The sequence below is a fragment of the Eumetopias jubatus genome, unplaced genomic scaffold, assembly GCF_037043125.1.
Source record: "Eumetopias jubatus isolate StellerSeaLion01/CBP00866 unplaced genomic scaffold, mEumJub1_p1.0 scaffold_4, whole genome shotgun sequence".
In the NCBI taxonomy this organism is placed as follows: Eukaryota; Metazoa; Chordata; class Mammalia; order Carnivora; family Otariidae; genus Eumetopias; species Eumetopias jubatus.
The window spans coordinates 15,308,150-15,334,613 of record NW_028274810.1 but is presented as its reverse complement, the minus strand read 5'-3'; the positions used below and the strand labels follow the sequence as shown (position 1 = coordinate 15,334,613).

Below are 26,464 nucleotides of genomic sequence, written 5' to 3'. Positions count from 1 at the left end.
TCAATTTGTTAACATCTCCTTCATAATAAGAAAAGCAGCAAAAGTACCTATTTAATCAAGAGAAACTATAGGAATGAAATGGGTTCACAGTGGTATTAATATCCCTGGGAGGAGCTGGACTAGCTTGAGTTCATTTGCCAACACCAAGGGATTCATGAGATAGTTGATTCTGTTGTAGACAGACACCAGAACAATTTTAGAATAGATACTCTGATAGGGTAGGGATATTAATACCACTATCCTTTTTGCCCCCTAACATGAGCATTTCAAACAAAAGACTGCATCAGAACAGTCTATTAACAAATTTTAAATTTTTCTTTATTTCAGAACTGCCTTTATGTACAGACATCATAAAAAAAATGCACATACACTGAAGATCTTCCAAGAACAGGAGCTGGAATTAAAAGTTAAAAGCATTTAGGAGAACTGAAATTGTCCCAGAGAAGTTCTGAGGATCATGCTTCTTTAAATGTCCTTGATAACCTCTTCAAGTTCTTCCTTTGTGAACATGTGGAAATTCTGGCCGGGCTGCACCGTGGCTAGCTGGAAAGAAAGCAGAGAAGGGTTAACGAGCTGGGCGCCACTACTCTGCAGAAAGCACCAGGTCAGGAGAAGCTGTGTTAGGGATGCAGCTGTTCATGAGGAACTGAGGGGTATGCTGTCCCAGGGATATCCTTTCCAGCCGCAGGTTCCTAAAATAGCTCTCTGACTCCCAAATAAAAATTCTTATTGACCAAATTTTCTATTTTGAGGTTAATTTCCCACATAATAGTTAACCAAATGGCTGGCATCACTGTCATTATTTGAACTTACTTCAACAAGGACCAGAAAAGCAGCAGCAAATTACACGGGGTCAGTACTTTTTTCTATTAATGATTCCTTTAGAAATATATTAGAAGTGTATTTACAGACTTGCAAGTGAAGCTTGTGTGTGTGAGACCTTTGTTTTCTTGGCCACTCTGTTTCAATTTCCATCAGAAAAATGGGGATAGTAACAGCACTTAACTCATACAGAAGTTGTGAAGATTAAATGTGATAACATATGTAAAGCGCTTACAACACTGCCTACATTATAAGTACTAAATATTATTATTATTAGGTATACTGTATTCTCTAAAATTGTTCATAAGGCAACTTAACAACAAAGTTTGCTTTGTTTTTTTAAAAGGACTGGCCATTAGGGTCACCTGGGTGGCTCAGGCGGTTAAGCATCTGCCCTCAACTCAGGTCATGATCCCAGAGTCCTGGGATCAAGCCCCGCATCGGGATCCCTGATCGGCGGGGCTTGATCCCAGAGTCCTGGGATCAAGCCCCGCATCGGGATCCCTGATCGGCGGGGAGCCTGCTTCTCCCTCTGTCCCTCCCCCAGCTCGTGCTCGCTCTCAAATACAAATAAAAAAATCTTTAAGAAAAAATAAAATAAAATAAAAAATAAAAGGACTGGCCATGAAAATGAAAGGATTCTATTGACACAGACAACAGGAAATCATTTGTGATTGACAGATATCAGTAATAACCAACAGTCCAGATATAATCTATTTAAGCAATAAGACCAGGGTCAGAAGATGGTTAGTTTCAATTTAACTAAAACTACGAAGTTTTCCATCACCTCTGTTGATAACATAGTCCCCCATGTTTTGGGGCAATACTGAGCAACAGGTACCACTTCACATTTGCCAAAAAGCTATTTTGTTTGTTTTAAATGTCATTTCCTCATATTGCCTTTTTTTTAGACCTTAAAATTAAACATACTAGGGCATTTTTGGTAATATTTATTACTGATATTTAATATAATTTGAAAACTGCCAGAATTAGCACAATCCAATTACATGATGTTTATTATTTTCAGGTCATGATCTCATGGGTTGTGGGATCAAGGCCCATGTGGGACCCTGTGCTCAGCTGGGAGTCTGCTTAAGACTCTCCCCTCTCCCTCCACCCCCCTCCCATGCTCTCTCTCTCTCTCTCAAAGAAATAAATCTAAAAAACCAAACCAAACCAATCCAAAACAAAAAACAACAAACCAAAAGAAAAACACAACCTCTGTGAAGCAGGTAAAACAGATATTTTCTTTCACAGATTCAATTAATAATTATTAAGCACTTGTGTACTAGTTACAATCGTACTAGGCACTAGGGATCCAAAGATGAAGAAAATCTCTTATTTACCAAGGGTGCTAGACGCCAAATGCTGATTTCAATGTTAGGTGTTATAACAAAGCTAAGCATATGTAGAGCCACAAAGGAGTGACCTACGGGAAGTCAAGGAAGGTTTCAAAGAGAAGCAACTTTTAGGTTGTGTATCTTTTTTTTGTTTGTTTTTAAAGATTTTATTTATTTATTTGAGAGAGAGCAAGCGTGCGCGCAGGCCCGCAAGAGGCGGAGGGGCAGAGGGAGAGAGAGAATCCCAAGCAGACTCCATGCTGAGTGGGGAGCCCAAAGTGGGGCTCAATCTCATGACCCTGAGATCATGACCTGAACAGAAATCAGGAGTCAGATGCTTAACCAACTGTGTCACTCACATGCCCCTTGAGTTGGAGGAGCAGGGGCACCTGGGTGGTTCAGTTGTTAAGCATCTGCCTTCGGCTCAGGTCATGATCTCAGGGTCCTGGGATGGAGCCCTGCATCGGGCTCCCTGCTCCGAGAAAAGCCTGCTTCTCCTTCTCCCACTCCCCCTGCTTCCCCTTTCCCTTCACTGAATTGTTCTCTTCACTGTCTTTGACCACTTTTAAATAACTCTCATGTCCATGCCCCCTCTCCATCCCTACTTCCAGTGCCTTCTTTTGCTCAGGCACTCAATTTTCTCCTGCCTTGTATTTTTTCAGAGGTTTCCTAACTTGTCTTCCTGCCTATCCTTGCCATCCTTCATTTCATTCCATTTCCCTACCCCCACCCCGTGCCGTGCTACTGAAGTTGATTTTCTACTTCTCTCTTGCTGTGTCTCTCTCTGTCAAATAAATAAATAAAATCTTAAAAAAAAAAAAGTGGAGGAGCAGAAGGGCAGATTGAATGTGCAAATGCATAAAATCATAAAACAAGATGATGTATTTACAAAACAAAGTAAGGGGGCTAGAGCAGAGGTTGCATATGTGAGGAGATAAAATGGGGAGGAGGAGTGGAAAGACAGTGTATTATACTGGTATACACTGGTTTGGTATAGGACCCCAAATCACAGTTGGGTTCAGATTTTGATTCTACCATTTACCAATTCTGTTATTTTGGGCATGATCCTACCCTCTCAAAGCCTCAGTTTCCTCTTTTGTAAAAAGGAAATAGGAATACCAACCTTGGAGAGTTGCTGTGAAGATTCAAAAAGGTAACTGCATGCAAAATGCTTAGCAAGGTGCCTAACAGATTAAACATTAAGACTTAAGAATAGTAAATCATCATACCATGAAAGAAGTTTGGAATTCATCTTATGGACAAGAGTCAGAAAAGATGTTTTTAAGTGGAGAACAAGCAAAACTAGTTACATAATTTAGAAAATCAACTTCACTAGCACGGTGCGGGGTGGGGGTAGGGAAATGGAATGAAATGAAGGATGGCAAGGATAGGCAGGAAGACAAGTTAGGAAACCTCTGAAAAAATACAAGGCAGGAGAAAACTGAGTGCCTGAGCAAAAGAAGGCACTGGAAGTAGGGATGGAGAGGAGGCACGGACATGAGAGTTTTTTAAGTGGTCAAAGACAGTGAAGAGAACAATTCAGTGAAGGGAAAGGGGAAGCCAGAATCTTCTAGGTTTCTGCTGTGAATGACAGGTACACCAGTGGTGTCATCAACCAGGATTAGAAAGACAAGAAGATGAAATGGTTTTCAGGAAAAATAATGTTTAGTTTTAGAATTGTCAAAAATTCGAGTAGTAGGGCGCCTGGGTGGCTCAGTTGTTAAGCGTCTGCCTTCGGCTCAGGTCATGATCCCAGGGTTCTGGGATCGGGCCCTGTTGGCAGGAAGCCTGCTTCTCCCTCTCCCGCTCCCCCTGCTTGTGTTCCCTCTCTTGCTGTGTCTCTGTCAAATAAATTAAAAAAAAAAAAAAAATCGAGTAGTCTGCTTCAGAAAGGTCAAATAATACATCTAAAATGTGACCATGAAATCTGACAAACAGGAGTTATCTTAGCAAAGAGCAGTCTCAGGGAAATATTAAGAACAGAAACAAATGGTAGCAATTGAGGAATAAATGGGAGGAAGCAGTGAGGACAATGAACATAAGGTTCTGCTGAGAAGAGACCTAGCAATAAAGGTTACAAAAAAGGATGAATGGTATAGCTCTCAGCAATAAAATGTATCAGACTACTGATACACACAGGATGAATCTCAAAATCATTATGCTGAGTGAAAGAAGTTAGACACAAAAGAGCACATACTGTGTGACCCATTTATATGAAATTCTAGAACACCCAAAACAAATCTATAGGGACAAAAAGCAGATCAGTGGGAAGGAACTGACGAAAAAGGGACATAAGAACACTTTCTGGGATGACAGAAATGTTCTATTTCTATACCTTAATTGAGGTGGCAGATTATATATCTGTCAAAATTCACTGAACTGTGTACTTAAAATAGGTACATTTTACAGGATGTACGCTGTATCTCAAAAAAGTTGATTTTTTTTAAAGACAGGACACTAGGTAGAGGGAGGAGTTAACAAAAGTGGATTTTGTTTTGTTTTTCTTTTAAGATTTTATTTATTTGAGAGAGCGAGAACAAGAGAGAGAGCTCCGACACAAGGGGGGAGGAGCAGAGGGAGAAGCAGACTCCCCACTGAGCACGGAGCCCGATGCGAGGCTCGATCCCAGGACCCCAGGATCATGACCTGAGCTGCAGATGCTTAACCGACTGAGCCACCCAGGTGCCCCTGTTTTGTTTCTTAAAAAAGATGCAACTTGGAAATTTTTTTTGTAGAGGAGAGGGTGGGGTTCCAAGGGACAACTGATGGAGCAGGGACCTAAAAGAGATGAAAGAGATGGGCCCTAGAGCAGTGGCTCCCAAATGCCTGACCTTCTCAGACTGACCATCAGACTCACCCAAAGAGACTTAAAAAATACAGATTTCTGGGCCTCATTTCCAAAGACTGATGGACAGCCAGGTTTCGAAACATCAGAGTACTGGTGGAGTAAATGGTCTTGGACAAGTGAAAGTGCCCTTTTGTTTTAATATGAAAAAACTATAGTCAGGGATTAATGCAGTTAATGATAGAATATGAAGGAGACACATCTGATGCTCTTTTCAAAGCAACACCAAAACGGAATGAACTAAAAATCTTTGCAGTTTCGGCTGAACCAGGCAGGCCTGAGAACTTTCACTACGAAATCAACAGAACTACCTCTGAACTACTCTGACGTGGGAAGGGGATAGTCTCAGCAAAAACGCCAAGACCCTATCTCACTCAGTACCAAGAAACACAAAGTACTAGAAAGGATATGACAAAATCCCTCCTAAGGGTCAAGAAGGGGGTATCACTGCATTTGCTGCACTTGATAGTCTCAGAGACTGGCAAGGGAAAGTATTTAAAAATCTTTGCTAAGAAAGTGAAAAAACGGTATTTATATAGTAAGTTTTTCCATTTCCATTCCAAACCCCTTCTCTCCCCATTACTGCTCAAGGAGCAACCCCCAACCCCCCACCCCTCTCTCCCACTCCACTCAGACCTTCCCACCTTTAGACCAGCCCCTGTTCTGGCATCCAAGTTTGCCCCTCTCACTGCAGCCTGTGGAAGCTGGCTCTATTGGAAAGACATTCATAGGCCCTGAACCAGCAATCCTCCATCAGGGATTTACCCAAACATACATTATCTCAGTCTATGCTGAGTACCGCTGACAAATATCCTGGTTAAGTGCTGATTGGTTTAATTAAGGATTTGTGATTACAGCTGCATTGCCTTGAAAAATTTTGTCTAATTGAAATATACATACATACTATGCCTACTATCCTGACTTTTTATAACTATCTGTTTGATGATTCCAGCCTCTGCTAGTTTTTTTTTTTAATTATTTTTCTCCATTAGTATTTTAATATGGCCCAGCAATCCTTTTACTCATCCCTGTCTTCCTTTTTCCCTATCCATAATGACTCTTCCAAACAGTTCCCATTCTCCTTAATTCTACTGTTGCATTCACCCACCCTGAGCAGATGATGTAAACAATCACCGGGAAATACAGGACCTCTCTCCCAATTCACCTGCAAACCGACCCTATCTTCACTCATCACTACCTCCTTTTCTCCCATCTACTCTTAGCATCCTAAATAAGGGCAGGCAGAATCTGGTCCACAACTCTCCCATGTCCTCTCTATCTCATTACCTTACATTTATCTCACACCCAAGCAGTCAGAAAACCCTCAAAGTTCCCTTTTACAGGGGTGCATAGGTGGCTCAGCAGGTTAAGGGTCCAACTCTCGGTTTCCACTCCGGTACTGATCTCAGGGTTCTGAGATCGAGCCCCTCATCATCGGTCTCCCTGCTCAGCAGGAAGTCTGCTTGGGATTCTCCCTCTCCCTCAGCCCCTCCCCACATTGTGTTCTCTTGTGCTCGGGCGAGCGCTCTCTCAAATAAATAAATAAATCTTTAAAAAAAAAAATTCCCTTTACATACAATGTTATTTTACATCTTTGAGCCTTTGTGCATGGCTGTTCCCTCTTCCTGGAATACCCTTCTCTTCTTTTCTTTAGCATCACCTCTTCCAGCCAGCTTTCCTAATGTCCTAGTATAAGTTACGTGTTCTTGTGACAATCCATTCTGATTACAAGTACTGCCTCAAGCTGTTATTATCTATATGTCCCCTATATTACACAGTATACTACCTGAATGGGAACTGGATTTTCTGTGTCTATATCCCTGGCATCTAGTGTAGTACTAGACATATAATGGGTATTCAATATAAAGCTGAATGAGCTCTGCTCTTCAAAACCAACTCCTTCATTTGTACTAAGCCTTCCCTCTTTCTAGAACTTTTCCATCACTATCTAACCTCTGCTTTTGTTTCCTTTTTTTTTTAAGATTTTATTTATTTATTTGTGAGAAAGAGAGAGAGAGAGAGAGAACGCACAAGCAGGGGAAGCAGCAGGCAGAGGGAAAAGCAGGCTCCCTGCTGAGCAAGGAGCCCGATGCGGGACTCGTTCCCAGGATCCTAGGACTACAACCTGAGCCAAAGGCAGACACTCAACCAACTGAGCCACCCAGGCATCCCTGCTTTTGCTTCTTTTAACATTTTTCTATACACTAGTTTCTTCTCAGTCTATGAAAGTATTTTCAAGTCTTTTCTCGTCCTTAAAAAGACAAATCCTTTTCTTTAGTGTTGCCTTCTGCAGACAGTAGTAACTCCTTGAGAAGGCAGCACACTCTTGTTTTGTCCACCTCCCTTCCACTCTTTAACTCATCCAATTCTGTCTTCTGCTGTTACCACTTACTCAAAGGATAGTAATAACTTCTGAAGGGCTGAGCATACAAAAATGCGATTATCTCCATCCATTCAATCTTCAGCAATGGGAGCTATGATATCTGAGTAAAGAACAACAGAACAGAAAAATACCTCTATATTAGTTGCATTCAGCTTCTCCTCCATTACTTGTTTGAGGATGATGAGTGAAGATTTGATGGCTTCTTTCAGTGTCATAGACTTGAAACAAAAAGGGTAAGAAGAATAGCCATTATAATATAATCCCTCTTTCCTTCAAAGATTTCCCCTATAGTTCCCTGAAGAAATGTCGTAGCAAATAATAAATCAAGCAGCTTAGTAAGTACAGTGCATAACAAGTATCTCTAGAATTCAAGTAAACTGCCAATAAGTACATTTATTCAAAGGAAAAAAAAGTCTTATTTTGAACCAGATCAAGTCACCAACTTTCATATAAGTGATTTTGAAGAAGTGGAAAGGGCTACACTTCTGTAGTTATCTTCTTTTAATATAGAAGCAAGATAATATTGGGAATATCCTATGAATCAGAATTCCAAATGATCTAAAAAGGTAGCCCACTGGTTTAGCAAATCTGTTCTTGTACCGTTTTGAACCCATGAATCCAATTTTTTCCACACATAAAAATCAAAATTACCAGGGGTTGATGGAACCAGGTATCCCTGTGTGAACCATGTGAATGGTAAGTATGGCAGCCTTCAACCACAACGAGTTACCCAAAACCAAGCCCTCCCATCCCACAAGATAAAAAGTGCCAAATGCCTACTTGCTTCAAGAAACAGACTAGGAAAAAGAACTGTTAAGTAAAGCTGTAAAGATAAAGGATAAACAAACTGTGGTACATCTATACCATGGTATACCACTCAGCATTAACTACTGATTAAGTGCAATGAATGGAAGGGCACCTGGGTGGCTCAGTTGGTTAAGCAACTGCCTTCAGCTCAGGTCACAATACTGGAGTCCCGGGATCGAGTCCCACATGGGGCTCCCTGCTCAGCAGGGAGTCTGCTTCTCCCTCTGACCCTCCCCACTCTCATGCTCTCTCTCTCTCATTCTCTCTCTCAAGTAAATAAATAAAATCTTAAAAAAAAAAATGAATGGAACAGTATATTGAACAAAAACAATATATTGAACAAAAAAGGGCAAACACACAATACAAACTGTATGAATGCATTTATAAAAATGACAAGAAGAGACAAGACTAATTTCTAGTGGTAGACATGGTTACCAGGGAGGAAGAGGGTGGCTGGAGAGGAGATAAGCATTTTAGGGAGTGAGGGAAGTGTTCTACATCTTGTTTTAGGTGGTGGTTATAAGGGTAGATAGAACTGTCAAACTCCTAGAAATGAACTCTTAAGGTCTGCCCATTTTATTGTATGTAAATTATACCTTGATTTAAAAAATAATAATAAAAGTTGTGACTGCTCAATTACCTTATGGTAAACTTCTTGTAAGGAGCTCTGGGCACCCTCTGAAGCAGAGCCAATTGCTCGAGCATCACACTGTACAAAGGTCCCGGAAGGGTCCATGTGAAACCTGCAAAATCCCCCAACAGAAGGGGATTAAAATGCTGAAGAGTGGTGGCATTTTAAGAAACAAACATCTCACTGTAGAATATAAATGCTTGGCCCTGTGGCCAGGAAACCACTGAAATACTAAGGCACAGGTCCAAAAGACATTCTGTGCCTAGAGAAACCAGATCTTTTAAAAAGTGTTTAAACTGGGGCGCCTGGGTGGCTCAGTCGTTAAGTGTCTGCCTTCAGCTCGGGTCATGATCGCAGGGTCCTGGGATTGAGACCCGCATCGGGCTCCCTGCTCCACAGGAAGCCTGCTTCTCCCTCTCCCACTCCCCCTGCCTGTGTTCCTGCTCTCGCTCTCTCTCTCTCTGTCAAATAAATTAAGTTAAAAAAATCTTTAAAAAAATTAAAAAATAAAAATAAATAAAAGGTGTTTAAACTAATAAATTATAAGAGATATAAATATGCCTATCTAAATACTTGAGAGTAAAGATCAAATCAACATTCTAAAGCAAAGCTCTAAAATACATCCTGACTATAGTAACAAGTTACTTTTAATTCTTTCCAGAATTAGCAGTGGTGCCAAAAGGGGGAGTTCTTCATAGAATCCCCAAATTTGTCTTTGTATAAACAGCACACAATTACTGCACACAATTATTGACCTTTAGAATTTAGAAGCCCTTTATTTCTTGTAATTCTACAATAATCTTCTCAGTTGATTTAAATAACCAGTCCCCATCCCAAATTAAAATAATTCTACCAAAAAAGCAGGAAAAAATGGCAAATTATTCTTACAGCTGGGGTCCTTTCTCATCAACTCCTCCAAATAACAGTGCTACTCCAAAGGGACGAGACTAGAACCAAAAAACAAGAGGTATTAAGATAAATGGCTATTGAAGTAGGTGGTGAAATGGGCTGGGAAAGGCAGGTTCAGAGGACAAATGTCCTAGGTCCCTTAGAACAGCAAGAAAACTTGACACAAACACGACACTCACCATGGCACCTGGATCTGCATCTTCTTCTCCAAACTGTAGAGCGAGATTGGACACAGCCTGAGTCACACTCTCCACTGTCATTGTCTCATTGTAGGTGAACCAATGGTTCTAGAAGAAGAGCAAAACACGGTCTACCTCTTCTTTTTTTTTTTTTTAAGATTTACTTATTTGAGCACGAGCGAGCATGTGCAGTGGGGGCAGAGGGGGAGAGAGAATCTCAAGCAGACTCTCTACTGAACGCAAAGCACAATGCCCCACAACCCTGAGATCATAACCTGAGCTGAAATCAAGAGTTGGACGCTTAACTAACTGAGCCACCTAGGTGCCCCTAAATGGTCTACCTTTTAAATGAGAAAAGCATTAAAGCAGCCCACCATCTCACTACACACATCCCTGTGAACTACGGTTGCAAACTGAATGCTCAGCTCCATTGTGTTTTCCTTAATACTAAACTTGAATGCTTGGGACTACATGAAAGAAAGAGAAATAGCTCTGGAAATAAACTCTGATCAAAAGGACTCTAAGCAACAACAGACTAGAGGATTACTCCACTGAAAATCAGAGTCAACCCCTCGCAGCACCAAGCTTAGTCTTTTCACAAAGTGAATGCTAACAGCTAAGTGCCACTTTCCCTCAAAGACCCTACAACATCATTGTGTTGGTGTTTAAATTAATGATTTACTTTTACATTAAGTACTGACAGCGAAGTTGAAAATAAGTGCAAAAAATTTTACAAATCAGGTATTTTTTTTTCCTTACTGGTCTACTCTCCAAGCAGAAAATATCAGTATTCCTGACCAGTATTTGTCACCTGGTACTAACATTACTTGCCACAGGAGAGCTGTTATTTACAAGCCCAACACCAAAGGCAGTTAGGGTAGAATATCCCTTAGCTACATCCACTTCCTGCTATGGTGCTCCCACAGAAAGTCAATTAGGGAACAGAATGCAGTGCAAAGCTTGCTTTATATACGGCAAATCAAAACGAAGCAAGAGACTGTCAGCACTATTTGCCAGGGATTCCTTAAAGCTGCAATGGTTGAATGGCTAGACTCCAAACCTCAGAAAGTTATAAACTAGGGATTCTACCCAAAATCACTCCCAAGAGCTACATCTGATGTTGACACAGATAACCTGCAATACAGCTCAGGCAGCTATATCATCATTTAACAAGAAACTCAAGCATCATGGGAGAAAGGAGAGATGATGCTAATTTTACCTGTGTCTCCACTCTGGCTTTATCAATTAAAGTCTTAGCATCAGCAATTAGCCCACTCATGGCACAACCTGCAATGTAAAAGCAATAGTGACCCAGGGGCCAAATCCTTGCAGGACTCTTTCATCCACTCAGGAAATACTGAAATACTAGAATGGAACCATGACAGCCACATAGCAATCCCATAGCAATATACCCAAGAGGTAAGATGGGAAATTATTTGATTATCTGTATTGAACACAAGTATAATTATATTATAAATAAAAAACATCCACAATAACATAGAAGCCCAATATTAATTATGATAGAAGACAGAGAAGAGCAGCCAAACATGAATTTCCACATTAAATCCTTAAACATCCCTTTAGCACTTTTTGTAGACCACAATGCACTTTCAAACTAAGTGAACAATAACATCCCAACAGAAGAAATTAAGATAAAAAATAACCATCTTACTATGAGCTATAGTGGAAGACCCTAGGATAAAATCAAAAGCTTTTTCACCTCCCTGACCAAATACAAACCAAATAGTTTAGAGAGAAAGTTTGCCTAAAGGTCCAAGACGCCAAGGTTATGGCTTTTACTTTATACACCATGACTCAAAATTTGTATTGCCAGCCTAAGCCTTGTTCCCACATTTCAAACCCTATAAAGCCAAATGACTCCCTTAATATATCTACTTGGACATAACACCAACTCAAATCAAGTTCTTTCCCTTTTAGACTCCTTGACCCTCACAACCAATTAGATCTCAAATTCTATCAGTCTCTATTGAATTAACATGTCTGGCATTAATCCTTACTTTTTCCATTCTCTGGCTATTGCTTTGGTTAAAGCCCTCATCATCTCCATGTGGATTAAAGCAAATTTCTTACCTGGTCTCCTTACATTTAATCTCAGCTCCCTTCACTCTACCTGCAACCTTGTTATCGGAATGGTCTTTCTAAAATACTAATCTGATCATATTACCTCAATGCTTAAGCTCTTTCTCATCAATGCAAAAGGATCAAATTCAAGCTCTTTAGCATGGTAAAAAGGATTTCCAACTGTCTGATCCCAGACTCACTTCTTGCTACAGTCCACCTCCCAGTCATACTGCTTGTGCCAGGGTATTCCACATTTTACACCATCAAGGGTTTGCTCATTTCTATTCCCTCTAACCAGAGAGTCTCCCTTGCTATACCCAGACACTTGTTTGTTTGGTGAACACTTCCTGATCTTTTACACTTCAACTCAGTTCAAGCTTCACCTTTATGGAATCCTTTTCTGAATACCCATTACCACTGGCCCCACACAAAACTATTTTCTCCTTTGTACCCCTACTAAACACATACTACAGCCTTTCTTAATACCTACCTACATCACTGAATTGCATTTACTTATTTACATGTCCACCTCCACTATTAGGCTATACGCTTCTGAAAGACGAGGACTATGTCTCATTTCTCTCTGTATCCCTGCTGACTAGCATTATCTGGCACACAGTAGGTTCTCAAATTGCTGAATGAAGTGACACTGCTCTATCTCCAAAAGACAGGTGACTTGAAATAAAGCAGCCACAATATTCTAATCTTAAAATACTAAATCTCAGTTTCTCTATCTATGAAAGAAATAATGTCAAGCTCACAGAGTCACCATGGCATTTGATTCTGAGGGCTTCAAGTAATTATTTTACTGATGTTTCATCAATAAGATGACTAGTAGGTTAAGAAAATCTGGACAGCCAACTAAAATGTCACACTATAAATAAGCAGAACTACTCACCCTGTAAAGCTACAGTGATGCCAGAAGCTAAGGCAGGGGAATTTAAAGAGACCAAGAAAAGGAGTGCTGGGGAGTCGGTGGGGGATGGGGGGGCAGGGAGTAAAAACATAAATCTGAAAACAGAGGAAGAGGACTGATCTGCTCAGTCTAATAGTCTTATGCTCTCTGACCCTTAGTCACCCTAAAGATCTTTAAGAAGTCCTCTTTTCAGCAGATATCTCTAGTTTTCCACATAATCCTCTGCTCCTGGTGGTTTCCTACCAGGACTAACATTATGCATCACTGAAGACCCAACAATCATAGGGAGCTGGCCTATGATTTAACCTTTACATATTTCAACAACCATTGCATTTGCCAAGTCTAAATTTGAAGGAGAAAGGAACTTCTGGGAGTAGGTGAGCTCTACATTATGCACACTGACTGGCCTACTACCTGAAAAATAATAGCTAACAAGGGGATAAGATGTTCCTCTAATACATCTTCCTTGGAACACCAAAGATTAATTGACCCAAGCCAGATCCTACAGAACAGCTTTCCCCTACTCCTTACCTATGTGAGCATCAATCTCTACAATTTTCTCAATGCTGCTTGGCTCCATGAGTGGGGAGGTAATTCTCTTCTCCACAGCTAGGCACACACCCTCTGATGTCTGGATCCCAATGGCTGTAGAACCAAGCTAAAAAGAAATGCATTATGGTTATCATGTACAGGTCAAAGAACAGTCTCACATACTCACCAGGAATCTCTCTGAATAACTTCACAAGATAAAAGCTTCATTCAGCCATACCTAGCATGCAGAGAATAAGCAGCACCCTAATAAGTAATGTACTATTCCTATCAACGGCAAGAGCACTGATTTATAGAATTTTGTTCTTCTAAAGACAAAGTTCACTAAGTTCTTGAAAACACCTGGAACATGATCAACTTTAATGCCAGTATTTTGGACTAGCAGAGTCTAAAGTTCTAAACATAGTGGGCAAAAAAGTAATAAAACTTGAATGTTTTTTTTTCACCTCTGCTATCTTGACCTGTCCCAAAAGGTAGTATTTCTCAAATCTACAACATGACCTCCAAAAAAGTAATGTACTTAAAAAAAAAAGGCGGGGAGGGAGACAAGAAAAGAAGAAACATAAACACCACCAACAACATAAAAATAATCTTTTGAGGTCACTAGCAGTTCACAATATAGCTTAATTTCATCTCCCCATCTCCATGACACCATCCTAGTCACCATCCCTCTATGTCTGTTTATCTATAAAATACATCAAGAAGAGTAAATGTGTTAATATATAAAACACTTAAGATTGTGCCTGGCACATAATAAATGAGTAACAAATTTAGTCACTCTTCTTATATGCCTAGATTACATCAACAGCCTCCTACTTAGGCTCCCCAACTTAATCTCTCTCTAAATGTATATTTCATGTTATGGCCTGACTGATTTAATAAAGTGCTATTTTCATTATACTTCTTCTCTGAAGAATTAACATCTCCCTATATTGCCTGTAACATAAAATCCACATAAGCTTCCAGAGTCCTCAAAACCTAATCTCACTTTTTCTCTGCCAACTTTATTACTCATTATTCTCCAACAAAATCCACCAGGTATAGCCCAACCCATTTTCTCATGCCATATTATCCCCTACCTTCACACCTCTGCTCATGCCTTCTTTCCCTTGGAATACAATCTTCTCTCTGGATCAAGTTCAAGCTCTTTAGCATGCTAAAAATTCAAATTCCACCCACCATTCATAAAGCCTTTGATGACTAAATGTGCTCTTTCCTCTGAATTTCCATTATTTAGTTAGTCCTACAAAGCAATGCCTGCCAGTGCAATCATCAGACTCCTGGAACCTGTTATTGCAAAGGAGTCCAAAGAATTCCATGAATCATTATGCATAAGATGTTTAACATGTTTGTACACTGAATGATCATGTCTCATACACAGACGTATTATTTTTCAAATGTGTAAAGTTGTGACCTTATAAGTGTTTTTAAATGTATATACCAGCTTTTTATTATATATTTTTTTAAAGTTCACTGTTTTAGGATTTCATTCTTTAAAAGATTATTTATTTATTTACTTGACAGAGAGAGCACAAGCAGGGGGAGCAGCAGAGGGAGAGGGAGAAGCAGGCTCCCCGCTGAGCAAGGAGCCCAATATGGGGCTCAATCCCAGGACCCTGAGATTATGAGCTGAAGGCAGACACTTAACTAACTGAGCCACCCAGGCGCCCCTTATATATTTTCTTAATCGGTGTTTACATGCATAACTATAGGAGATGAACTGTTAAGAATTTTGTGTAAAAAAAAAAAAATGAGTGTTCATACTTCTAGTTAAAGATGTAGACCGAACACACACATTAGCTCTACTCCTTCCCCCAGCCTGGCAATAGTACAAGATTAAAGGACAGTGGGGCCGGGGGAAGTGGGGATGCACAAATATACTAGGATAAAGAAAATGGGCAAAGACACAGCAACGAAATTTCGAAAAAAGAAGATGGGTTAGTGATAATTTACTTTGCAGACCTGAGAATTCTGAATCCTAAAGTAGTAAAGAAAATCAAGAAACAATGTAATTTATATCATAGAACCCTCAAAAAAGGAAATGGTGGCATCAAGGACCGTTGGCAGTAGTAACAGGAACTAAAAATTGCAAGATCAGTTCAATGTCTACCTAAGAAACAGATTTCCAGATCCCCTCCCCTGTGCTGTAAAGCTAGATGATGGTCTGCACCCCAACTCCTGTAGAAGACTCTGGAGAGTATAAAACAGGGTGGTCTTTGGATTGGGAAACACTAAGCACAGTCAAAAACAGGAGTATTAGAGTGGAAACAGGGGTGTTAAGTAAAAATTGACAAGCTTAATGTTAAGAACCTCAGCCTTCTTTCCCCATCCAGTTCTCAGAAGCTAGTAGGCGAAACACCCTTCAGGCATGATATGAGAAGGGGCAGTTTTCTCTGGAGCAGTGGTTTTCACTTTTTGAAATCTACAAAATCTACATTAAGAAATATATTTTGTATCATGATCAAAACACAAAAAGATACAAATAAATGTAACAGAAACAACATGGGAAAAAATACAATGAAACACTCACCAACACTATGAGCAAGGCATTCTAATATCTCCTGTTCTATTCCACTCAAAAAGAAATGCTTCCGTGATCCACTAAATTGATTTCAATGACTACCAATGGGTCAACACTTGCAGCTTGAAAACCACAGCTCTAAAAAATCTAATCAGTTTGGGGCACCTGGCTGACTCAGTTGGAAGAGCATGTAACTCTTGATCTCAGGGTTGTTGAGTTCAAGCCCTGCATTGGGTGTAGGGATTACTTAAATAAATAAACTAAGGAGGAAGGGAGGAAGGGAAGAAAGAAAGAAAGAGAGAGAGAGAAAGGAAAGGAAAGGAAAGGAAAGGAAAGGAAAGGAAAGGAAAGGAAAGGAAAGAAAGAGAAAGAAAGGAAGGAAGGAAGGAAGGAAGGAAGGAAGGAAGGAAGGAAGAAAGGAATCTAACCAAGAAGGAAAAAAATCAAAAGAAAACTTAAAAAAAAAAAAATTCTTGGGGCACCTGGGTGGCTCAGTCGGTTAAATGTCTGCCTTTGACTTGGGTCGTGATCTTGGGGTCCTGGGATTGAGCCCTGAGTCAGGCTCTGCATTCAGCAGGGAGTCTGCTTGAGATTCTCTCCCTCTGCCCCTCCCCCCACTCTCTCTCTCTCTCAATAAATAAATCTTTTTTAAAAATCCTTAAAGAAAAAGAATATATTTCATCCACAAGACAAGACTAGGCCACTAATAAGAAAAAGGAAAAAACGTTAAGAGTTTGGAAATTAAAAATACTTTCTTATGAAACTACTGGAGAACCTTTACCAAATTGAAGGAATACATGAAAAGAAAAAAGGATGACACATAGGAGCTAACACAAGAGGGAGTTAAAAGGAATTGCTAGGATGATGCTGACAGAATATCCTGAGTATATACAGCTAGGCAGTATGCCCAGAGATCTAGTCCAGACTGGAGCAGGTGAGAAGGTTCAAAGACATATTTAAGGGTCTTTTTTTTTTTTTTTAAGATTTGTTTGAGAGAGAGAAAGAGTGTGCACATGCAAGAAAGAGGAGGTACAGAGGGAGAGAATCTCAAGCATACTCCCTGATGAATGCAGAGGCTGACTCAGGGCTCAATACCACCACCTTGAGATCATGACCTGAGCTGAAATCAAGAGTCGGATGTTTAACTAACTGAACCACCCAGGGGCGCCCGGGTGGCTCAGTCGTTAAGCGTCTGCCTTCGGCTCAGGTCATGATCCCAGAGTCCTGGGATCAAGTCCTGAATGAGGCTCCCTGCTCAGCGGGAAGGCTGCTTCTTCCTCTCCCACTCCCCCTGCTTGTGCTCCCTCTCTTTGTGTGTCTCTGTCAAATAAATAAATCTTAAAAAAAAAGAATTCTAAACAAAACAAAAAAAAACCAGGCACCCCTATTTAAGAATCTTTAATAGGATATTTAATGTGCCTGGATGTTTTGAGAAGATATATACAACCTGGAGAGACTTTGGGGATGATTTTATGACATTCATATAGTAAATTAAGCAAATGTTTTTAAAAAGAGAGTTCTGAACTCCCAGGAAAATATTGTGCAGAAATGGAAAAATGGCTCAGCTGTGAATGGCATTTACATAGTCACACTGATATAAATGTTGACTAATGATCTTACAAAATTATGATATATATCATATAGTGTGGGTTGCCTTACCACCACCCCACTAGGAAATTGTATGTGTGTGGGGTATCTGTCTGCCTGTCTCTCTACATGTGTCAGTGGGGGCAGAAATCATCATTCTCCATAATATAAAGTCTGTGGATAATGCCTAAGTAAAACAAAACAAAAATATGTAAGTCTGCGCTAGAAATACGGAAGTAAATGCCAAGAAAATTATCAGCTAAAAGACTTTAAAGTGTTGCCTTTGGGAAGCTGAAGGTGAAGGGGGCAGTCCTCAGGGATTGCTGTTTTTGTTACAAAGTTTATATAATTATTTTATCTTTTGACTCTAAAACTACATACAGGTATGCCTTAAGAATGAAATTTTTAATGAGAAAATATATTATCAGAGAATTTATTTGGCACTTAGTTGTTCTCTAGTTATTTTATGTATTGTGTATTGCTCTTAAATCTCCAACTGAACAGAGCAGGACAGAATTCATACCTACTTTTAAATTTTATCTAGCAGAGTTGTTCTCAACCAGGGACCCATTTTACCCTCTAGAGGACATGTGTCTGGAGACATTTTTGGTTGTCACAGTTGGAAACTGAGTGCTACTGGTATCTAACAGGTAGAGGCCAGGGATTCTGCTAAACATTCTACCTTGCACAGGATGGTCCCCGAACAAAGAATTATCTGGTCCAAAATGGAAATAGTCCCTGGGTACTATAATTATTTTGTGGATGAACCATTCTCATATTACAAGAATAAATTCTCAGCCTGTTCAATTTGGCCTCCAACTTAAATAACTTCCTAAGCTTCCACTCCAAAAAAAGGGTTAATATTTTCAAGACAGTCTACTTTATAAAATACATCAAAATCAAGATAATTTTCTTTTGAACACTTACATTTACCCCCAGATGTTTCAGTATTACAGTTCTGCCTAAACTTCACCCCACCGCTTGGTAGGGATGGGGGAAATGGAGAAGAGAAGTGAGAGAACATTTGAATTGATTCTATGTAGTACTTCCTTAGTATAACTCATAGTAACCAATGACCAGATGCTCCGTATAATATGGTAATTTTGATACTGCCACAGATTATCCTTCCTTTCCCCAAAAAACCTACTCTAAAGGCAATTTTTTTCCACTTCTGCTGGCTGTATCTCACCCATGCCATCCATACAATACCTCTAAATGATAATTTCTACTTGTCAGCCATTCTTAGTCATTTCTCCATCTCCTTTCATACTACTGAATACTTAAAGTTATCAAATTGCTTTCTCATTGACAACTCATAAGTTGTCAAGGCAACAACCAGGTTATTTTCACACAGGTTAAGTCACATCTATTAAGGGCCACATGGCTATTTCTATCTTAGTCCAACATAAGGCTAGAGATCAGATGCTATCTAATTATCTTTAAGCAATCTGGAAATCACTAGCAGTAAGGAGCTTAAAGGAGAAACCCCAAAAAACTGAGGCTTATTCTTGGTTTGCACATCTGGGTGGGACTGTTGTCTCTAGAGGCTCAAAATAAATGCCACAGCTTGATAGTTTCATACTTCATAGTACTGTATGGTTTCAATACAGGGCAAACATGATCAGAAACAGAGACAGGCACTTGTAGCTGGCCCACCACCTACCATAGTGCATCCACTTTTATTTCTATGTCTTCAACTAATCGAAATCTCTTTTGCCCTTTTCCAGATTCTCATAAAACCATACATTCTTTCTAAAATAAGTAACTTAGATAGAAACACAGTAGCTCTCTTCAATTATGCAAGGAACTGTCTTTGGAGAAGGTTTCAATGTCCGGTATGGTTCAAGGGCAAAACTAGGGCCAAATGAAGGAAACTTCAGGAAGCGAGACTTTTCATTCAATACAAGGATAAATTTCTTAACCATTATGAATTGTTTTGTAACAGAAATGAGCCATCTTGGGAGAAAATATTCTGAAGCACAGGGTAAAGGGTTGGACTAGATCAGGGATTCTCAAACCTTGCTAGATATCGGAATCACTGAGGGAATCCTTAAAAATACTGATGCCTTGGACCTTACCCTGGACAATCTATATCAGAATTTAGATTATCCATAATTCAACAAATGCACATCTCATGTGATAACGAAGTTTAAGTACTGACAGCTTACTTACTATTTTTCTTAATACTGGTTGGAACTATTTGATTTTGTTACTAGATAACAAGACACATCTCTTATTCAGTCCTGAAAGTGTCTAGTAAAAATCCACAACTTTACTAATAAGAATACAGGTGATCAGTTAAATGATATGTTCAAAATATCTCCAGATGCTAACTCTAGATTTCTATACTCCTCTCTTTATAGCCAAGAAGATTAAGAACACAAGCATGTCCCTCCAGCCCCATTGAGAAAAAGCTACATAATTATGAAGCAGTTATCTGTTCAAAAGGTTTTAGGAATGAGATGGAAATTGCTATTAAAATGGTTAGTAGGGGTGCTGGGTGGCTCACTAGGTTAAGTGTCTGCCTTCGGCTCAGGTCATGATCTCAGGGTCCTGGGATCAAGCCCCATTGTAGGGCTCCCTGCTCAGCAAGGAGTCTGCTTCTCCCTCTCCCTCTGCCCTTCCCCCAGCTTGTGTGTGCGCTCTCTCTCTAATAAATAAATAAAATCTTAAAAAAATAAAATGGTTAGTAGTTGGTTAAAGGGAGATAAAGAATATTTTCTAAAAAAAAGAGCTAAAACACATTTACTCCAAATGTTCTGCCAGCAAAGCATTAGGTTGCCATGAAATTTCAAAAACTTGCCACTTGATACTATACCTTGATAGCTTCAATGGCATATTCCACTTGAAATAATCTTCCTTCAGGAGAAAAAGTATTCACGCCCCTATAATTTAAAAAAAAGTATTAAAAATTGTCAGAAAAAATAAGCGTAAACAAAACTCAAGTTCCCTAACATCTAGCTCAAATGGCTACAAGATGTGCATGTTGTCATTATTCTCCTTCACCCACAACAATCTGGAGCTATTTTTTTGTACATTTAACAGTTTTTCAAGAAAATGGAACTTATGTGTGGAATACTTCTGTCCTACTCCCGGAGACTTCAAACTGACCAAATGAGAAGAGGTGGCCTTCTGTCTCAATCCTGAATCAATCTGCAATTCCTTCAGTAAATTCATGCCCCAAAACTACCAGGCAATTCCCAAGAAAATAAGCATTTATCCTTATCCTCTTCCCATTACATACATTTGCTGTTAATATCTTACTTTTCAGTCAAAGTCAGTTACAGGTACATTTCTCTATTTCTATGAATTAGGACTGGTATCTTAAGAGACTGATAATCTGTGCAGTTCCTAAAGCCTAAGCTAGTTTATTTATTCCATACATATTTATACCAATTATATGCCAGACTTCTTTTTCTCTCCAAAACACTTCCCCACCTTTCTTTGCTCCATTCTTTTGGAAATCACTATGAAGAAGTGGCATCAGTCATGGTCTCAGCTATAAAAGTTTTCAGCACACAATGAATACTTCAAAAATACTTGAACAAGTGAATGAAAATAGTTATGATTCCTGGTTTATGGAGTTTGGATTTTGTAACATGTAATATGATATATAATACAGCATTTTCAAATCTGTTTTAGCAAACACTTTCTTCAAAAAAATTTTTATATATAGCCCCAAATATAAAACAGGTAATAATACAAGTTGACATTTACTGCACACCTACTATATGCCTGGCATTGCTATAAACCTCTAAATGACTTAACTCATTTAATCCTCAAAATAATCCTATGAAACTATTTCACAGTTGAGACACAAAGAGGTTAAGTAATTTACCCAAAGTCACTCAGCATATAAGAAGTAGAGGTGGATTTAGAATTTAGGCAATGTGACTGCAGAGTCCAAGCTTTTAACTATTCTACCATACTGCCTCTGGGAATTATTACTCTGGGTTAAATCAGAAGTGAAAGGAGAATCCCACAATCCCAGTATCCCCCTTGTCCCAGAGGTCATTTAAAAAGTTCAGAACTCGGGGCGCCTGGGTAGTTCAGTTGGTTAAGCATCTGCCTTCAGCTCAGGTCATGATCCCAGGGTCCTGGCATCGGGTCCCACATCAGGCTCCGGAGCCTGCTTCTCCCTCTCCCTCTGCCTGCCACTCCCCCTGCTTGTGCTCTCTCTGTCAAATGAATAAATAAAATCTTTAAAAAAAAAAAGTTATGACCTGTAAGGAACAATTAAAAAAAAAAAAAAGATTTTATTTGTTTGAGAGAGAGAGAAAGAGAGCATGAGCAGGGGCTGGAGCAGAAGGAGAGGAACAAGAAAGGGACAAGCAGACTCCTCCATGTTGAGTGGGGAGCCTGACTCAGGACTCAATCCCAGAACCCTGAGATCATAACCTGAGCCCAGTCAGATGCTTAACCAAATGAGCTACCCAGGCATCCCAGGAACAATTTTTTTTAAAAATCACTGAGTGAAAAGTAAGGACAGAAGACCTGGAATTAAGTTCTAGTTCTGCAACTAGCTTTAATTGCCTCAAATGAAAAACAAAAAACAAAACCTATGCTGCCTCTGTTACAGATAATATTGAATTGCATAGAGTAGGAAAGAACTTTGAAATGTGTAAAGTATTATGTGAATATAGTATTTTCACTCTAATTCAAGCACTTCATCCTAGTGAGGTATTACTACATTCTAACGTGGGCTCTGCTCTTGGCCCTCTGCTCAAACTTTACTGTTTCCCTGGGTTGTTTCATTTACACTAAGTACCAACTACTTTCAAATCTCTATTACCAGTTTGACCTCTTCCCTGACTAATTGCCTCCTGAGCATTTTTACTTGGATATCATTAGCACCGAATACTCAACATTTTCCAATCTGAAATATCTCTTTAAATCCAGCCATCCTTGCAAAATCGGCTCCATCTCCTGCCATTCATTTTTATTTCAAAACATCTCCAATCTCCCAGTTCTCCAAGCTAGAAAGTTCTGAATGATTTGACTCATTTCGGGAGAAATGATGGGGACATCTCCCATATTAATATGCCAAGTCACATCAATTCCTCCCACATAGTAACTCAACACTCTTCTTTCATGCTCAACGCCCTCATTACCTTTCACCCAACTATTATAATAGCCTTCTAACTGGTATTGACTCACTCTTTCTTCTATTCCAGTCAAATAATCTCTGCAAAACACATCTTCTTAAAACGAAAATTAATAGCACATGGCTGCCTAAAGAGTAAGACCCAAACTCCATAACCACACATAAAAAAACCATTCAATATCTAGCACCAACCTGTTTTTCCCATAGTTCACCATTCCCATACATGCATCACATGTGCCATACAGAACAGAATTTTCCCATTCACTGTGCTTTCCCATTGTTCCTCCTTTGTGCATCCTATATTCTTGGCCTCAAAACTACTGACTCTCACAGTCCATATTTATTAAAATCTTACTCTTTCTCAAGACTCAGTATAAATACCAGTTCTTTTTCAAAGTTTTCAATGATCCCCAATACTGAGTGCAATCTCTCTCAACAAAACTTCTATAGTACTTGATCTGAATTTCTCTAATGACATGAATACACTCTGACTCACACTACAGTTATTTTTGTAAATAGTTCTTTAAAAGACAGTCTCCCACATGAGAGCAAGGATCTTGATATTGTTCACTGCTGTATGGCCAGCAACTAGAACAGTGCCTTATACACAGCAAGCATTCAAGTATATTAGCTAAGTGAATTTTAAAAAGCTGTATTTTAGGTATTCTTGGGAAGATACAAAAATGAAAATAACACAAAGCAATCGTTGAGGAAGCTAAGTAAAGGATCACAAAACCTTAATAAAGGCTTTCTGACAATAACAATTTCTATCATACACACCCTAACTCAAAATTCTATGACCCAAAGATAATTCTTTTTAATGCTTGGGAAGATAAATACTAATAGTCATTTTATAGGACAGTAGGAAAAGCTGTCAGTTTTAAAACTTCACATATATATTCTAAGAGTCAGTAAAAGGATAAAAAAGTGGTAGTTCCAGGTGATAAAACTTTTGACAGGGTCAATATATATTCTGACAAAAAAATGGAGCTTCTAAGGACCTAGTAGGAAAGAAAAATCTGCCTTTCCCGGCTTAAAAAACAAACACAAAACTTTCATAGTTATGTGAAAACCTAACTGACCAAAGCAGAAACTGAAAGTAAAAATGTCTACAGCATAAATATGTGCAATTTAATATTACTCAGCATTTCCAAGCCCTGAAAAGTGTTATTTTTTTTTTAAATAAATACAACAATCTCACAACCTTAATTTCGAAAAACAGATCTGGCCTTAACACACACACACTAACTTGCTTGAAGCTTCTTAAAGAGTCAGAAAAGCCTAGGTCTAGTGGAATCAGCGTGATGAGGAAACTCTTGAGAACCACTCTAAATTCCAGTTCCTACAAAATCAGACTCCACACTCTATCTGTGCATAGCTGAGAATGCCTTAGCGCTTTCGCATAAAGTATACATCCCAGCATGCCCTCCTATATCTCAAAGAAAAGGCTGCTCTATTTCCACGACTAAGAAACGGAAAACGAGGTAGTTGCCCTAGAAGGGGAGCAGAAATTATGAAAGCCATTAAAGAATCTCTAGTTGCTTTTTCTTCCAGGCAACACGTTCACATTTTCTAAAAAGGCAGTCATACTCCTCACGAAATGATGAACGGGGGAGGGGGTGACCCCTGGACTTCTCCGGGTTAAAGGTCAGAGTCCCGGCCCCTCAGCCTTCTTCCTCAAGCACAAAGCGGTGCTTCTCGCTTCCGCACCCAGTCAGGACCTAGTAGTGACTCAGCGGTAGGACCCGGCGCGCGTCTAGCTTGGGGAATCACTGCGGGCGGCCAGGGAGGGCAAGAGATCCCCAGGCCCGGCCAGACTCGGGTTCCTGGGGCGCCCCATGACACGGCAGAACCCAGGCCGGGACCGGGCCCCAGTCCTGCCCACCCATAACCCTGACCCCATTTCCCCCGACGCACAGACCTGTCGTACTCAGATCGGGTGAGGAACATGGTGAGGGCAGGAGAGGGTGGCAGCAGCTACGCGGGGTTTTTGAGGGCCAACACGAGTCCACCAGCACCCAGCTCGCCCACACCACCACAGAATCGAGGCCCTGCTCCCAACTGCGCGTGCGCCCGCGACCCCTTCAGCCCGCCCTCCTGTGCCTGCCTCCTATTGGTTGGTCTTAGTTCCCGCCGAGGTGATTGGGTCAACGTGCCTCCCTGCCCGGCCTGGGTTGGTTTCAGGGAGGGCGGGAGGAGGGCCGTCCTTCCGCTTAAATCGCGGGTGGTTGCTAATGCGCTCGGAGATGAAGGCGCGTGGGGAGAGTTCTTCTTTTAGACGAGGTGTGAACCGCCCTAAGATTGGCAATCGGGAGACCTTGTACGGAGAGTTGAGCTGTCTGAACTCTGGTTTGATAGGCTCCAGTAATCCGCGCCGGAGTACGTTGGTCCCATTTTTCTCCGCGCCGTGCACCCGCCCAGCCTTTCGCGGATTCCCGGCCCTTTCGGTCCGGTTGCGGTCTCTCCGAGGCGCTGTGTGGTGCGCTCCAGGACTCGCCGTGGGCAGTGATGAGGTGCGCTACCGTGGGTGTGAGCGGGCGCTGTGGGCGAGTCCGTTCGCTTCTGCCCACCCTACCGCGTAGTTCGTTTGAGAAAAGTTGGTGGGTTTTAGTCAGCGGGAAAATGTCTCCCAAGTTGCCGCCTGGTCAGGGTAATTTTACCTAAACTACCTTCCACTCCTTGCCCTCCCCGCCCCCCCCCCAGCCCTCCCCAGTACAGGTTTTAGATCGGCTAACGCAGAGCCTTGGATCTGGGATTCATATGGGTCACTGCTTTTTCTGTTATTCATGGAGAATTTAGCTGACGGTGCCGCCTTTTTGTGCTTCGTGCTCCCTGCTTCCCTTCCCTAAGGTAGGAGAACAACGTCACAGCTTCAGGAAAGGCTGTAAATGAATTATTTGTTCAAGAAAGATAGCCAGTTAAGAAGCCATTTGATAGGCAGTGTATGACTGGAAGGGAAATGCCAGGGTTTCATTCCAGTCAGTATGATACCACTGGTCAAGTCTTAACTTGTCCAGGCCTCGTCTCTCTCAAGAAAAGTTCATATATGGCCCTGGGTTAGGTTTGTAAATGACCAAGGCATTTCAGTCGTGGAGGGAATGTAGAAATACGCCTTTCGGGAATTGAAATCTGTTTTTAACCATCATTTATTTCCTACCTTCATAAATTCAGCAGGAATATCGTTTTGTGGTCCCTAGCCAACCAGATGTTTGACACTAATAAAACCGAGAAGTTCCAAGTAGCAATCCTCAGGGATCTGTTAGATTTCTGAGAAAAGAACTTTGCGTCCTTTAAGTTCCCGGTCAACTAATGTGGCCTTTCTATTGAAAAATGCCAGTTAAATTCACTGTGCCTGCTCTTTCAAGGTTATTTTGATATTAATATATAGTAACTATATACCTACATAGGTATTACATATAAACCCATATAGGCACTTGAGCATAATAGTATTTCCTGAACACTCAGGGATGCAAGGTGCTCTGCAGCCCCTACTAATATCAGGTATGGCAGCGAATGTTCCACAAAATCACTTGAATGTGGAATCTCCTCTGGGTAATTGTGTTTGTGCCCCATATATCATAAATGAAGGGGAGCCAGTAGCTGATGGTGGCTAATAAGGGAAATCTTACTTTCTCCCAAGAAAATGGATCCTCATGGCATTAAAAATCCAGCACCTGTTGTATAGTTTCTTGCCTATGATCAATTCAATAAATGTTTCATTAAAAAGTTGAACCAAGTGTCCATCTGAGAAAAATGATAAAGGAGCCACAGAAGACAAAAAAGAAATGA

At 40.3% G+C, this 26,464-nt stretch overlaps 1 protein-coding gene across 1 annotated transcript; it reads right to left on the bottom strand.

Moving 5' to 3' along the window:
• Nucleotides 1-296: 296 nt before the first annotated feature.
• On the bottom strand, nucleotides 297-24,743 carry PSMA5 (proteasome 20S subunit alpha 5). Its single transcript, XM_028101928.2, has 9 exons — nucleotides 24,597-24,743; nucleotides 20,390-20,456; nucleotides 13,446-13,572; nucleotides 11,136-11,203; nucleotides 9,917-10,024; nucleotides 9,717-9,775; nucleotides 8,838-8,940; nucleotides 7,522-7,608; nucleotides 297-543 (listed from the first exon to the last, which is right to left on the bottom strand). Exons 1-9 carry the CDS (start codon nucleotides 24,623-24,625, stop codon nucleotides 466-468), a joined length of 726 nt encoding a protein of 241 aa, XP_027957729.1. The 5' UTR covers nucleotides 24,626-24,743; the 3' UTR covers nucleotides 297-465.
• Nucleotides 24,744-26,464: the final 1,721 nt, after the last annotated feature.